The 13,843-nt window shown below is 42.4% G+C and overlaps 1 protein-coding gene across 2 annotated transcripts in view; it reads right to left on the reverse strand.

The window, feature by feature from the left end:
• Nucleotides 1-13,196, reverse strand: part of baz1b (bromodomain adjacent to zinc finger domain, 1B) — a 90,827-nt gene extending 77,631 nt beyond the window's left edge. For both annotated transcript variants that reach the window (XM_068010202.1, XM_068010201.1), the window contains exons 1-2: nt 12,841-13,196; nt 5,423-5,539 (exon numbers count right to left, since the gene is read on the reverse strand). In XM_068010202.1, the coding sequence (XP_067866303.1) occupies nt 5,423-5,539; nt 12,841-12,956 (233 nt within the window). In that variant the 5' untranslated portion in view covers nt 12,957-13,196. The remainder of the gene's footprint in view (nt 1-5,422; nt 5,540-12,840) is intronic.
• Nucleotides 13,197-13,843: the final 647 nt, after the last annotated feature.

The following is a 13,843-nucleotide window of genomic DNA, read 5'->3' on the forward strand; positions in this document are numbered from 1 at the left end:
AGTCTTCAGAAGAAGGAATTTTCCTCCACACATCAGGGGGCAGGTTGTTCAACCTTGCCCATCTAAGAGCGAAGTCCAAAGTACGGAAAGTCCTCATCAGGGAACTCCTCTTTCATGACGATGCTGCTTTAACATCTCACACTGAAGAGTGTCTGCAGAGTCTCATCGACAGGATTGCGGCTGCCTGCAACGAATTTGGCCTAACCATCAGCCTCAATAAAACGAACATCATGGGACAGGACGTCAGAAATGCTCCATCAATATTGGCGACCACGCTCTGGAAGTGGTTCAAGAGTTCACCTACCTAGGCTCAACTATCACCAGTAACCTGTCTCTCGATGCAGAAATCAACAAGCGCATGGGAAAGGCTTCCACTGCTATGTCCAGACTGGCCAAGAGAGTGTGGGAAAATGGCGCACTGACACGAAACACAAAAGTCCGAGTGTATCAAGCCTGTGTCCTCAGTACCTTGCTCTATGGCAGCGAGGCCTGGACAACGTATGTCAGCCAAGAGCGACGTCTCAATTCATTCCATCTTCGCTGCCTCCGGAGAATATTTGGCATCAGGTGGCAGGACCGTATCTCCAACACAGAAGTCTTCGAGGCGGCCAACATCCCCAGCATATACACACTACTGAGTCAGCGGCGCTTGAGAAAGCTTGGCCATGTGAGCCGCATGGAAGATGGCAGGATCCCCAAAGACACATTGTACAGCGAGCTCGCCACTGGTATCAGACCCACCGGCCGTCCATGTCTCCGCTTTAAAGACGTCTGCAAACGCGACATGAAGTCCTGTGACATTGATCACAAGTCGGGGGAGTCAGTTGCCAGCGTTCGCCAGAGCTGGCGGGCAGCCATAAAGGCGGGACTAAAGTGTGGCGAGTCGAAGAGACTTAGCAGTTGGCAGGAAAAAAGACAGAAGCGCAAGGGGAGAGCCAACTGTGTAACAGCCCCGACAAACAAATTTTTCTGCAGTACCTGTGGGAGAGCCTGTCACTCTAGAATTGGCCTTTATAGCCACTCCAGGCGCTGCTCCACACACCACTGACCACCTCCAGGCGCTTACCCATTGTCTCTCGAGATAAGGAGTCCAAAGAAGAATTACTATGAAATCTGATCTCAGAAGAACATTGACAATGGCATTTTGACAGGGTAATAGTAGACCTGAATTATGTCTGTAGGAAATAATATCCAACTTAAAATGTGAACCATGTATCTCCATAATTATTCAGTTTGAGGGCGGGCAACTCGGGTCTCAAACTTGTGTTTTCAACTTAAACAAGGGCAATTAGAGGTATGAAGAAAGAGTTGTCTAAAGCAGGCTGGGAAAATAGACTAAGGGGCAAGGTCAGTGGATGAACAGTGGCAGACATTTAAGCAGATATTTCATAAGCTGATGGCCTACATCCAAGGGTTTTAAAGGAAGTGGCTGCAGAGATAGTGGAGGCATTGGTCGAAATATTCCAGAACTCACTGGATTCCGGGAGAGTCCCAGCAGATTGGAAAACCGCTAATGTGTTGCCCCTGTTCAAGGAGAGAGGGAGACAAAAAGCAGGAAACTATAGGCCAGTCAGCCTAACATCGGTTATTGGGAAAATGCTAGAGTCCATTATTAAGGAAGAGATAACAGGACATATAGAAAAGCTTATCGCAATCAAACACAGTCAACATGGTTTTATGAAAGGGAAATCATATTTGACAAATTTGCTAGAGTTTTTTGAGGATATAACAAGCAGAGTTGATAGAGGGGAACTGGTAGATGTACTGCATTTAGATTTCCAGAAGACATTCGATCAGGTGCCACATAAAAGATTATTGCACAAGATAGGAGCTCACGGTATTGGGGGTAATGTATCAGCATGGATTGAGGATTGGTTAACTTACAGAAGAGAGAGAGTCGGGATTAATGGGTCTTTTTCAGGTTGGAAAGACGTAACTAGTGGAGTGCCACAAGGATCAGTCCTAGGGCCTCAATTATTTACTATCTATATTCATGACTTAGAGGAGGAGGAAGAGTGTAATATATCCAAATTTGCTGACGATACAAAAATAGGTGGGAGGGCATGTTGTGATGAGGACATAAGGAATCTGCAAGGGGATACAGATAGGTTGAGTGAGTGGGCAAAAACTTGGCAGATGGAGTTTAATGTAGGAAAGTGTGAAGTCATGCACTTTGGTAGGAAGATTCAAAAGGCAGACTATTATTTAAATGGAGAGAGACTTCAAAAAAAGTGCAGCATTGAGGGATTTGGGCATTCTTGTGCATGAAACACAAGAAGTTAGCATGCAGGTGCAGCAAGTAATTAAGAAGGCAAATGGAATTTTGGCCTTTATTGCTCGGGGGTTGGAGTTTAAAAATAGAGAAGTCTTGTTGCAACTGTACAGGGTGTTGGTGAGGCTGCACCTGGAGTACTGTGCACAGTTTTGGTCCCCATATTTAAGAAAGGATATCCTGGCATTGGAAGCAGTTCAAAGGAGATTCACTAGGCTGATTCCTGGGATGAAGGGGTTGACTTATCAAGAACGATTAAACAGATTAGGCCTTTATTCATTAGAGTTTAGAAGAATGAGGAGTGATCTTATTGAAACATACGAGATTCTGAAGGGGCTTGAAAGGGCAGATGTTGAGAAGATGTTTCCACTAGTGGGGGAATGTCGAACTAGGGGACAGTTACAGAATAAGGGGACACTCATTTAAAACTGAGATGCGAAGGAATTTCTTCTCTCAGAGGGTAGTGAATGTCTGGAATTCTCTACCCCAGAGAGTTGCGGAGGCTAGAGCACTGAAAGTATTTAAGGAGGAGGTAGATAGATTTTTGAAATATCGGGGAGTTGAGGGCTATGAGGATCTGGGATGAAAGGGGAGTTGAGGTCTGGAGCAGCCATGATTTTATTGAATAGCAGGGCAGGCTTGAGGTGCTGAATGGCCTACTCCTGCTCCTATTTCTTATGTTCTTATGTACTGCTATTTTTAAGCAGCATTCTCTCTATCCACCTCTCAATATAAAGCATTTAAAGTATTAACCATCAATTCCCCCTCTGCCGAAGATAGGAGTGGAAAATCGGTCATAGCAGATTAGCTGCCAGAGATACTTCCAGATTTTCCTTCCCCTTAATACTAATGTGAAGAAAATTGGGCAGGATGATTCACTACCGCCTGCTTTCAATCACTGTCAAAAGTTAAAATCAGTCAAATTGATTCATGCTGATGTATAATTTTAATGGGCACCAGCAGCTCATACAGTACTTTGTCCAAGTGCCAACCCTCCCAGATGACAGCCTACACCAGCAAACTACTACCCCACGGGAGTATAACAGAAGCTAATCTGTTCAAAACATACTTACCATAAGCATAGTCACGGGGTGGCAATCAGGACCTTGGCTGATTCTCATCTCTTCCCCCCGAACCCACTCATTTCAGGGACATTGATACTAATGATAGAATTGTGGTTAGGATTCTGTCAGAGACTGATTTCTAGTTTGGTTGAATTATCCAAAGATGGCACTTTGTGGTCTGTATATAGTTCAGTGTTCAAGAACAGGCCATAAAGGCACTATCTTTAACCATGGGCCAGCAAGTAATGCTTGAAACGAATTCTCAATTTATTCCTCTTGAAGCAATAACATCTTCAGTTTGAAGAGGTACAGTTTTGAAATTACAATGAACTATTTTGGTTGTCTAACTTTTCTGCTTTGTCAAGCTGGCCTGTAACTGAAGCTTGAAAATAAACTTGAAATAAAAAACTGGGATGGGAAAATTGGAAAACCTGAGCTCATTCTGCCAGGCAGTTAATGTATTCTGCCCAGTATCCAAGAGAAAACTAAGCCAACTTTCATACTCTAGATTAGAGGATGGAGGTAGTACACTTTTACTGAGGTTAGCATGCTGTGGTTGACCAATTTCACCACAGCTGTTTTTCAATGCCCTGGGGTACTTGTTTAAAAGGTCTCTGCACTAAGGGTATGGCAGTACATCAATAGATCCGGCAATGTAACCAAGTTCCCAGCAGGACAGCACAGGGCTATTTTAAGTGGTTAGCTCTAGAAGTTATACCAGTTGAAATCTAGTACCCAACCAATAAATTCCATGGGGGACATTGTGCCATTTTTCTCAAATTTGAGAAACCAAGGTGACAACTGAAGGCCTGTAGTGCAGGATATACGAAGCTTGAAGAGAGTCAGAAGATGAGGTGAATTACAAATTAGTGGTGATTATGTGATGCCACATCTTGGTTTTAAAATCATGAAGATTGTAGTGAAAGGCAGAGTAAAGAGTTCCTAAATTTTGGGTATCAAGAATGAGATAGAGTACGAAACAGTGACAGGTCCCTGTTGTGTGATTGTCCTGAAGACTGATGTCTCTTTCAGATCTTAGTATGCTAATGAGTTGAGTACCAGGATGAGGTCATGTGACTCTATGCCAGTCTCACTCTGTAACTAACACCAAGAGGCAGCTTCTGTAAATAGTTAGCTCTGCACTCTATATACTTGTTAGCTGTTAATAAACCTGTTTTGAGATCTTCAACAACCTGGACTCCATGCATCTCATTTTATGTTGCATCAGGCAACATTAAAAGCTTCTCATTACATGGTGGCAGGGTGGTGAAAAGACAAAATCCAAGATTGAAGACGACTGCACCTAAAGCTGCCCAAGATACACAGACTTTTAATAACACGGAAATGAAATTGACTTCAACAGAATGCCAGGAACAGATCTTTAACCACATAGGTGCGTGCAGGTGTTCATGTTCTTTGTTTCTCTCCTTCCTTGATCAGATTGGAAGTAACATTCATTACTTGAGCTCAATGCAGTGAAGTGTAAATTACTTTCACACATCATCTCACAGGGTAAAAAGCCACAAATTAGAACCATTTCCAACCCATTACATTACCAGGTAAGCTCAGTAAAACTGTGTTTCAGAATCAGTTTCCCTTCACCAACCAAGCCTCTCCCCACCCACCACCCACTCCCCACACAGCTCGCCAGTTGACATTTAATGCTCTGCACGTTCTGCCAGCAGCTTCTGTAATTATTATGAGATGCATTTGAATCTCTCCATCTTGTCTGGCACTATCTGCCTGAGAATGGAAGCAGGGTTAAAAACCTGTACCATATAACCATGTGTCAGTATAGCCTGAAAAACTAATGCTGCCATCATTCAACTAATAGGGTTTAGCACCCTGAAAATATATTATAAACATGAAACGGCTACACATACTTGGCATGCCGTGTTGGGTCAATATTGACCACAGTCTGCCCATTAAATCAGTGGAACACAGTCAGTTCTTAGAAAAAGGATGTTACCTCAGTGAGAAACCCCTCCTCTTTAATGCTTGGAGAGTTGTATGGAATTCACCCCAGCAATAGATGAGCTAAATTTATATTAATTGTACCTTGTATTTAAGATGGTCATATACTTACAGTTCAGTTACTTCTTGCTCCTCTTCCCATGCTTCCTTGTGAGTGAGCTGGTTGCTGCCTGTGCTTTTACACGTCCAGATTCGCTCTGCGTATCTAGACAATCGAGATTCATATTCTCTGAATATCAGCTCAGGAAAACAAAGAAAGAAATTCAGGTTTACACAAAAACCTTTCAAATGCAAATAGCCATTACGTCATATTTGTACTGTTTCACACTCGACCTGTTCCCAATATCCATATCACTGAATCTAATTTCCCCATTCTAACTCACTTAACATTGCCAGTCTCCTTTTTTATTCAATTCTTTCATATTTTTCTTCAATCTTCCCTAATTTTCTCTGCTGTTCTGAAGGTACCAACTCCTGCTGGAATACAGTACCCCAAGCACCTTCTAGCTTCTCATCCAAGCAGCCATTCATGTGAGACTAGAAAGTGAGCATGTGCAGATCATACAACTGTGGAGGCACATTGATACGGTTCTTACCTATGGCAAGAATTTAAAAAAAATGCAAGTGCTGGGGAGAACAAAACCAGAAAACTTGGACAAAGGGTTCAATAGAATTTAAAAGCAAAGACAGGTTAATATTTTGGCTGTAACCCCTACATCAGAACTGGAAGATAAGTGAGCCCCTTCAGAGAAGGGCAGAGAGACAAGTATGCTGTCTACTATCACAAAAGAACCAGCATATGGGTTTATTAGTCTACAGTTTCTATTTGTAAAAAGGCTCAAAAGAAGTTCAAGAGCAGATTTTACTCCATTTAGTCATATGAATGCTTTTTCATTGCCTGACAAGAGCTACATGTGAAAGCTTGCACGCAGAGACACACACCTCCTTTATCGCTGATGTCAGTGCAACTTAGTCAGTAGTATGTCAGGCACTGAAGTAGGCGTGGTGTAACTACAGTTCCTGAAGATTCCCATCACTGCTAAACACAACATTTCAGATAACAATGATCATGTACTCTGACTGTAAATTCCCATTAAGAAAAGGTTGTACCCTGTTAGACTCTGTGTAGGCCTGTTAGCAACCTCTACAATAATGATATCACAAAGTCCTTCAAGCCAGGGCTTGAAAGTTGCAGCTATGAGGAAAGACTGGATCGGCTAGGGTTGTGTTCATTAGAACAGGGAAGACTGAGGGGTGACTTAATTGAGGTGTACAAAATTATGAGCCGCCTAGATAGAGTAGACAGGAAGGACCTGTTACCCCTAGCGAAGAGGTCAATTACCAGGGGGCACAAATTCAAGCTAATTGTTAGAATGACTAGAGGAGACATGAGGAAACACCTTTTTATCCAGAGGGTGGTGGGTGTCTGGAATTCACTGCCCAGATCAGTGGTGGAAGCAGAAACCCTCAACTCTTTGAAAAGGTACTTGGACATGCACGTGAAGTGCTACAACCTGCAAGGCTAGGGATCAGGTGCTGGAAGGTAGGATTAGATTGGGAGGCTAGTTTTTTCGGCTGGCACAGACACGATGGGCTGAATGGCCTCCTTCTATGCCATAATTTTTCTATGTTTCTTTTATGTTGCAGAACTACTTTTACATGAAGCTGTTCCACAATGTGCTGCAGTCCTGATGTCAGGGCTAGAGAGTGGCAGCCCTGACACTACACAGCACACTATTTAATGTCAATTAATCACTATCTCCAATAGATAAACATACCGCATTGGATTTGTAAGTGGAGTTGGACAAATGAGAAAGCAAAGTGCCAAAAGGGATTGTGTATAACCCCAATGTTTCAGTACCCTGGCACACCATCTTCTTTACCCTTAGCAAGGAGCATTCAAGCATTCTTCCTTGTGGATTCCCAAGCTGTGCATAGTGGAGCTTTGGGACCAGGTCTAAAGTTTAAATCCATGTTCACATTAATCTGCAATTATTTCAAATTAGTTGTTAACAGATCTTGGGATTTAGGATTTATCCACCAATGAGGCAATAATGCTTTCTAAACCTTCAGGGCCATAAAACTGAAGCATGATAAATCAGGTGTAGCTGCCTTGGCTTTGTAGGTCAGATTGGCAGGAACTGGATGCCATTATGACCCACATTCCTCATCATCACTGCTACTATAGAGGACATAAACTGGAATTGCAAGCATTCAGCTGGTATGGCTAAGTAAAGTATCTCTCTTCCATTATATTTTGCCAGGTCTTTGAATAGATCGCTTTTCCTTTAAAAAAAAAATTACTACAACTAACAACCCAGGTTACTGAGCTCACTTCCAGCTCAGTGTCCTCCAAACTTCTGTACAGTGCCTTGGCATGTTTGTTACAACATATGTAAGTCATGAGGTTCTCTAGGCCACACCAGATCAATAAGACCACTTATTTTCACTACCTTTACAAATCAAAGTGCCATCAGTTTCCTTGCAACTGCAAAGTTGCGTGTCAGAGAAAAGACACACTCAAAAGCAAAATACTGCACATGCTGGAAATCTAAAAGAGAAAATACTCAGTGGGTCAGGCAGCATCTGTGGAGAGTGAAACAGAGTTAAGGGTCCAGGTCAATGACCTTGAGTAGGAACTGGAAGTTTGAGATGTAACAAGTACAGAGGCTGGGAAAGGCCTATGACAGACAGGAGTGATTAAATGACAAAAAGGATGATGGTACAAGGCAAAAGAAGGTGCTAACGACACAAGAAATAAAAGGTGGGGTCCAGAAGAGCTGTAGATGGCAACAGCAGAACCATTACCAGCACCTGCTGTCTGGAAAAAATGGGAGTAGTTATGATTTAAAATTGTTGTAGAGTTCGGAAGGTTGTAATGTGCCTAATCAAAAGATGAGGTGCTGTTTCTTTAGCTTAGGTTGAGCTTGATTTGAACAGTGAAAAACTCAAAACTCAAGTTGAAACCATACATCTAAAAGTGTTCGTTTGATTTGCATCTTCCCACCCCCAAAATTCCTCAAAGACAGTTGTAGCACCAGCAGCTCATCCACATAATCATTCTATACATTCAACTCAAGGATGGCGTCAAGCCCAGCAGCATAAAAATACAACATGGCTATTTTTATACTTCTGCAAGCCGCACGAGCAGCTTTCCAGGAACAAGTTAATGCCATTCCCACCCACAGAATAGCACTATGAAACAAGAATAAAAAGGCAGAGAAAATCGAGAAAGCTAATACTTCAAAATACATTGGTCAGCACAACTATTATGGCAATCTGTGGAGCTGTCACTAGAATTTTAATAAAATGCAATAGTAAACATATAAAACTGTCATATTGTGTCCACATGAACAATTGTAAATTCTGTCCTTCCAAACTTAGGCCATTCTCCCAGGGGTTTAGGAGCTTCATAACACATAGGTGAAATACTAGTAATTGATGTACTGGCCACAGCAACTGAAGTACTGACTATTATATAACCTGCGATTTATGTATAGTTTTTCCTTAAAGCTTACTGGTACCAATATACTGAATATGTCCAGTGACAACACTGATGGGATACCCATCACATAGAAACCTCTAATTAAAAAAAGCACACAAGCACTGACATGACACCACCTTGGCTGAGTACTGGAGTCCTTAAAGTTACCGTTAATACATACAGACGTTAACAATGATCCATCATTTGAAGGGAACTAAAAGATTTCATTACTAAAGCGTGCTAACACTATGGTTTTGACCAGATGAAATTTTGTACTGTGAAAAATATCCAGCAATACAATTACAGATTCAAGACTTGGATTGCCTGAAAAGAACATTTGAGTGTAGGGAATTGGTAGTGGTAATAGCAGGAGCAATCAGAAGTGATGAACTAAGAGTATTACACTAGATGTGAATCTCTCAGTATTGCAGTATATTGCTTCAAGTACAATTCTTTCTATATCACTATATCATTGTCAGTTTCCTGTTGCTGATCATTATCCAGCAACTCCAAAGAAAATGCTGGGGCTCAGTTCCTATGCTCTTGCAGTCCCCCCATGGCCATTTCAGTGAGGTACCAGAGAGCAAATGATGCTCAAAACTATACAATAAGGAGTTGCCATCTTTAGAAGGGATGGGGAAAGAGAAGAAAATGTGGAGAGAAGAAAAAAGATGTATATATCAAGTTTAGGGGTACTGGTTTACGTACAATTCTTACTGCAGCCTATCGGTGCCATTGCATTAAATAGGTGTCGTGACAACAATGCGATACATTACCCAGTCTGGGAGACTGTCCTCAAGGACACTATAATAGAGGGTTTTTACACAAATCTAGGATTTAAAAAATAAATACAAACAGAATTCCTAAACTAAAAGTCCAAGCAGACACCAATTTCCAGTTTTCAAAAATATGACACTGGATTCAAGTCAAGGGAAGAAAAGTACAGTATGACTTCTTGGTGGGGGACAGTAACAAATCACCAATTCTTAATCCTTTACCGTAAGCTATAAAATCTATTTAATCCCTTTTTACTGTGTCCAACTGGGAGCTTACACATGCCTGGATCAAACATGACACAGAAAACATTCATTCAAAAGCTCCTCACTAAACCATCTCCAAACACAAATGCAACTTGCATTAGGGCTTCGTCATTATTGAAGGGACATGACCAATGCAACCTTCACTCCTTTTCAGTATTGTCCTGAAAAACCACAATCATCCATTACTTGTCAGTAAGAATGCAAATCAGCAGTAGCATCCGCAGTATGTTGGACTGTGGACAGCATTGTAGTTCTCGTCCACACTTTTCAGTGGAAATTACTTGTTCGCAATCAGAGTTTGAAAAATCTGATGATTCGGCCTCTGCTAGCCCAGGGACATTCAAGTTGACTAACAAACTGCTGTCCAGGCTGAAGTCAGTAATTGACCACAAATTGGAAATGCTACATAGGATCATCTTGTCTAGTGTCATGCCTTTTCCCGCAAGACCTCGGGAGGTGCTCCATGTTTTCAAAAGTTAGACTAATTCTTGAGACTTGGACAATTCCAACAGAGTTACAATGTATTTACTTTTGAAATGAATACAATAAATCTGTACACAGTTCCAGAAACAAACACATCAATAACTCTTTTTTCAGTGGTGTCAAATTTGGATGGAGGTCAGGGAGCAAGGAGGGTTCCATGACCATAATTAGTGAGTCCACCCCTTTTAAAAAAAAATGACTGAGGTTTTCTCTTTTTCAAGTCCTTCAGCACCACTCACTGTGCCACGGGTAAAGATCCACAGACAGGCAATCAGAACTGCACAAACAGAACACTTCTTCCAGATGTGGCATAAATAAAATATTGTTCTTCCATAAAAACAGAAGGTGATTGCACTCTACTTACCCCAAACTCCAAGTTTAGTTTAGTTTAGTGATACAGCACTGAAACAGGCCCTTTGGCCCACCGAGTCTGTGCCGACCATCAACCACCCATTTATACTAATCCTACACTAACCACTGACCACCTCCAGGCGCGTATCCATTGTCTCTCGAGATAAGGAGGCCCAAAAGAAAAAGAACACTAATTCCATATTCCTACCATATCCCCACCTGTCCCTATATTTCCCTACCACCTACCTATACTAAAAGCAATTGCTAATGGCCAATTTACCTATCAACCTGCAAGTCTTTGGCATGTGGGAGGAAACCGGAACACCCGGAGGAAACCCACGCAGACACAGGGAGAACTTGCAAACTCCACACAGTTTGAAGAAGTTATTCAAATACACTGACATACTTGTATCATTTCTAAACTAGCACTGACCAAATGAAACAACTTTAATATAGTACAATTTTTAAACATGCTTTCAATGCAACCAGACTTTTCTTAAGGCTGTCCAACACAAAGTGCTGCACCCAAAGTATCTTAATGACCAGGAAGCCAATACAAGCCATTATTCTAAATCTTATCCATGTAAAAAGGCTGAATTAGAAGGATATATTAGGAGAACAGCAGTACTGTCCTAACAGATCTCAATGAAAGCAGTACGTTATTGATCAAAGTAGAGTGTGTTCTAAAGTCCATACATTCCAAACTAAAATAAACTAAAACTAGAAATGTCATACAAACTACTGTTATAACCTAAAAGTTTAAATAATAAAGTTTTTTTTCCTTTGCTCAAAAATCTCTACCAACACATTTATACAGCCATGTTAGTGATACAAAAGCTACTTTGTTCCAATAAGATACACAAATAGCCATCAAACCTATATTCAATCTTAATGCCTTCCAAACGACATGTTGTGCAAACCTTTATAGAGGCCTGAGCCACTAGAAGGGTCAAGCTGGGTAGGCACAATCATAGCAAACAGCTAAGAAAAAACAGATTTATGAAAGCTTTGTGCAGCAACTGAAGTAAACACTACTTTCAGAGGGATTCCATTTCCTTTTCACTTATGCTCCTCAAACGCTTCATGCAAAATCTAGCAGCATCTTGTGAAAGTGCTTTCGAATCAAATGCTTAAACAGTGCCTTCAGCAATCCAAGTACAAAAGGTCACAAAGAAAAGATAGCAGTTTAAAATATATCAGAAGTAAAAATAAAACATTCATCGGAACACCCAAGTTCAGAATACAGAATAGTGTGCAACCTAAAGAAAAAAGTCTCCAAACTATTAAAAAAAACTTCAACATCCCTCTAACTGCTCCACAGCATTCTTGTACCAATCCATTTTCAAATCACTAATGCATGAAAAAAATTGCAATATTTAAGAGCACAGCAGGTCCATTAGCACCTTATAAAGGAAATAGATAGGTTAACATTTCAGATGGGGATCCCTTATGAAACCCCTCTGGTTTCCAGACACTGACTGGCCTGTTGTGTACTTCCAGTATTTTCTGTTTTTATTTCAGATTTCCAGCATTTGCAATTTTCATTTCTGCATGAAGCCAATTGATTTAAATAGTCCAACACAAATCCAGGTGATTATAAAATCAATTTGGACAACAATATTGCAGAAAGTTGCAAATATCACTTAAATCATTCACTCCTTTAAAAAGGCTGATGCTGCGACATTAGAAATACGCAGGCAAACGCTGAACCAGTCTTTTGACAGCTGTGTCAATCCAGTAGTGAAAGGAGTTAAGCATGGAACCTCACGTCAGCCACACACTGAATTTGTGAGCTGAATGGAATCTGGCTCCCGAACGGCCCCTTAATTCAGTCTCCTTCAGGGGCCCACTGAGTCGTCTGAGAGTAGGCCCAGCCTGGCATGATCGGGCCTCCTGACAATAACTAACTTGTGGAGTTGAACACATTGGCTGGATTCACTTAGCGGGACATTATAACGGATCAAGCCTTGGAAACTAACATGACAAGCAGTTTGACATCAGGGTGCTCTTTTCCCCTCTCTCTCTCGCCCCATAGCTGCTGCATCTCATCCCTGGCAGCAGGAAAATCACCGGCTCCTGCCCCAAATCTAGGCCCTGTCCCCAGGGAGACGCCGTCTCTCGCCCAATGCCGGGCACCGATCGCCTTAGTCCCTGGGTTGACTTTAAGGATACTCGTTGCTCCTGAATCCCTCTCCGCTATGTTCGATCACGTAGATGGTCTCCTCCGCCGAGAGGTCGGTGAGCGGCTTCACCAGCGGGAATGGCTTCCTGCCCAACAGCGGCGCCATGGTCCTGTGTGGGCGCCGGCCAGCCGGCCGGCCGGCTCCAGAGAGGGGGGGTGGTTTGCCGGTCAAGGACTGTCCGCTCTCAACGGCACCAACTGCGACAGAAGAAAGTGAATAAGAGACGCAAGGCTCGCACTCCGGCTTCAGCTGCAAAGTTCAAAAATGGCGGGATTCCACAGCTGCCCCGCTCCTCACCGGCGCCTCGGCAGCTCCCGCCACCGCGCAGCCCAATCTACCAGCGGAAGCTCCCGCCCATCCCACACTCCCATTCGCTGCTCAATGAAGCGCGCCATCGGGTTTAAACTCGCTCTGCCCGATGATTGGGTGGAAGATGCTGTCAATCACGTCTTCGTGTTCGGTTCAAGCGCGGGTTCGTGATTTTGAGGTGAAAGGTTACGACGGTCGATCAAACGGTGACGAAAAAATACACATTTTAAATTTGGGAAATTCTTATATAAAAACGTATTTGAGGAAGAAATGGTGCAGTGTGTGTCAATTTTTGGTATTTTAAAAATGATTAATCTTTTTAATAAAAAAATACGCACAAAGTGAAGTGGCCGCGAAATCTAACTTGCTGAGCGAGCGATTGGAAGGGAGCGGCCGGGGGCGGAGCATTCACTTGATTGATGGCTGACATCTGGAAGACGGTTGGTTCCTTGAACTATCAATCAACGGCCAAGCCGGCAGCAAGTATGGTTGAGGTCTTACATAAAGCAGGTAACGGTGAGTGAGTGAGAACGCTGCTTTCAGGCTGGTGGCTGGATATTGAAAGATGAGATCAGCCTCGATCGTTGCTCACCGGTTCACGGAGTCAGTACAGCAGCAGGCCTGTGCGGAATGTACCACAGCATTGGCTCACCTTGCGACCCCTAACTTTTGGAATGGAGAAC

The sequence above is a fragment of the Heterodontus francisci genome, chromosome 30, assembly GCF_036365525.1.
Source record: "Heterodontus francisci isolate sHetFra1 chromosome 30, sHetFra1.hap1, whole genome shotgun sequence".
NCBI lineage: Eukaryota > Metazoa > Chordata > Chondrichthyes > Heterodontiformes > Heterodontidae > Heterodontus > Heterodontus francisci.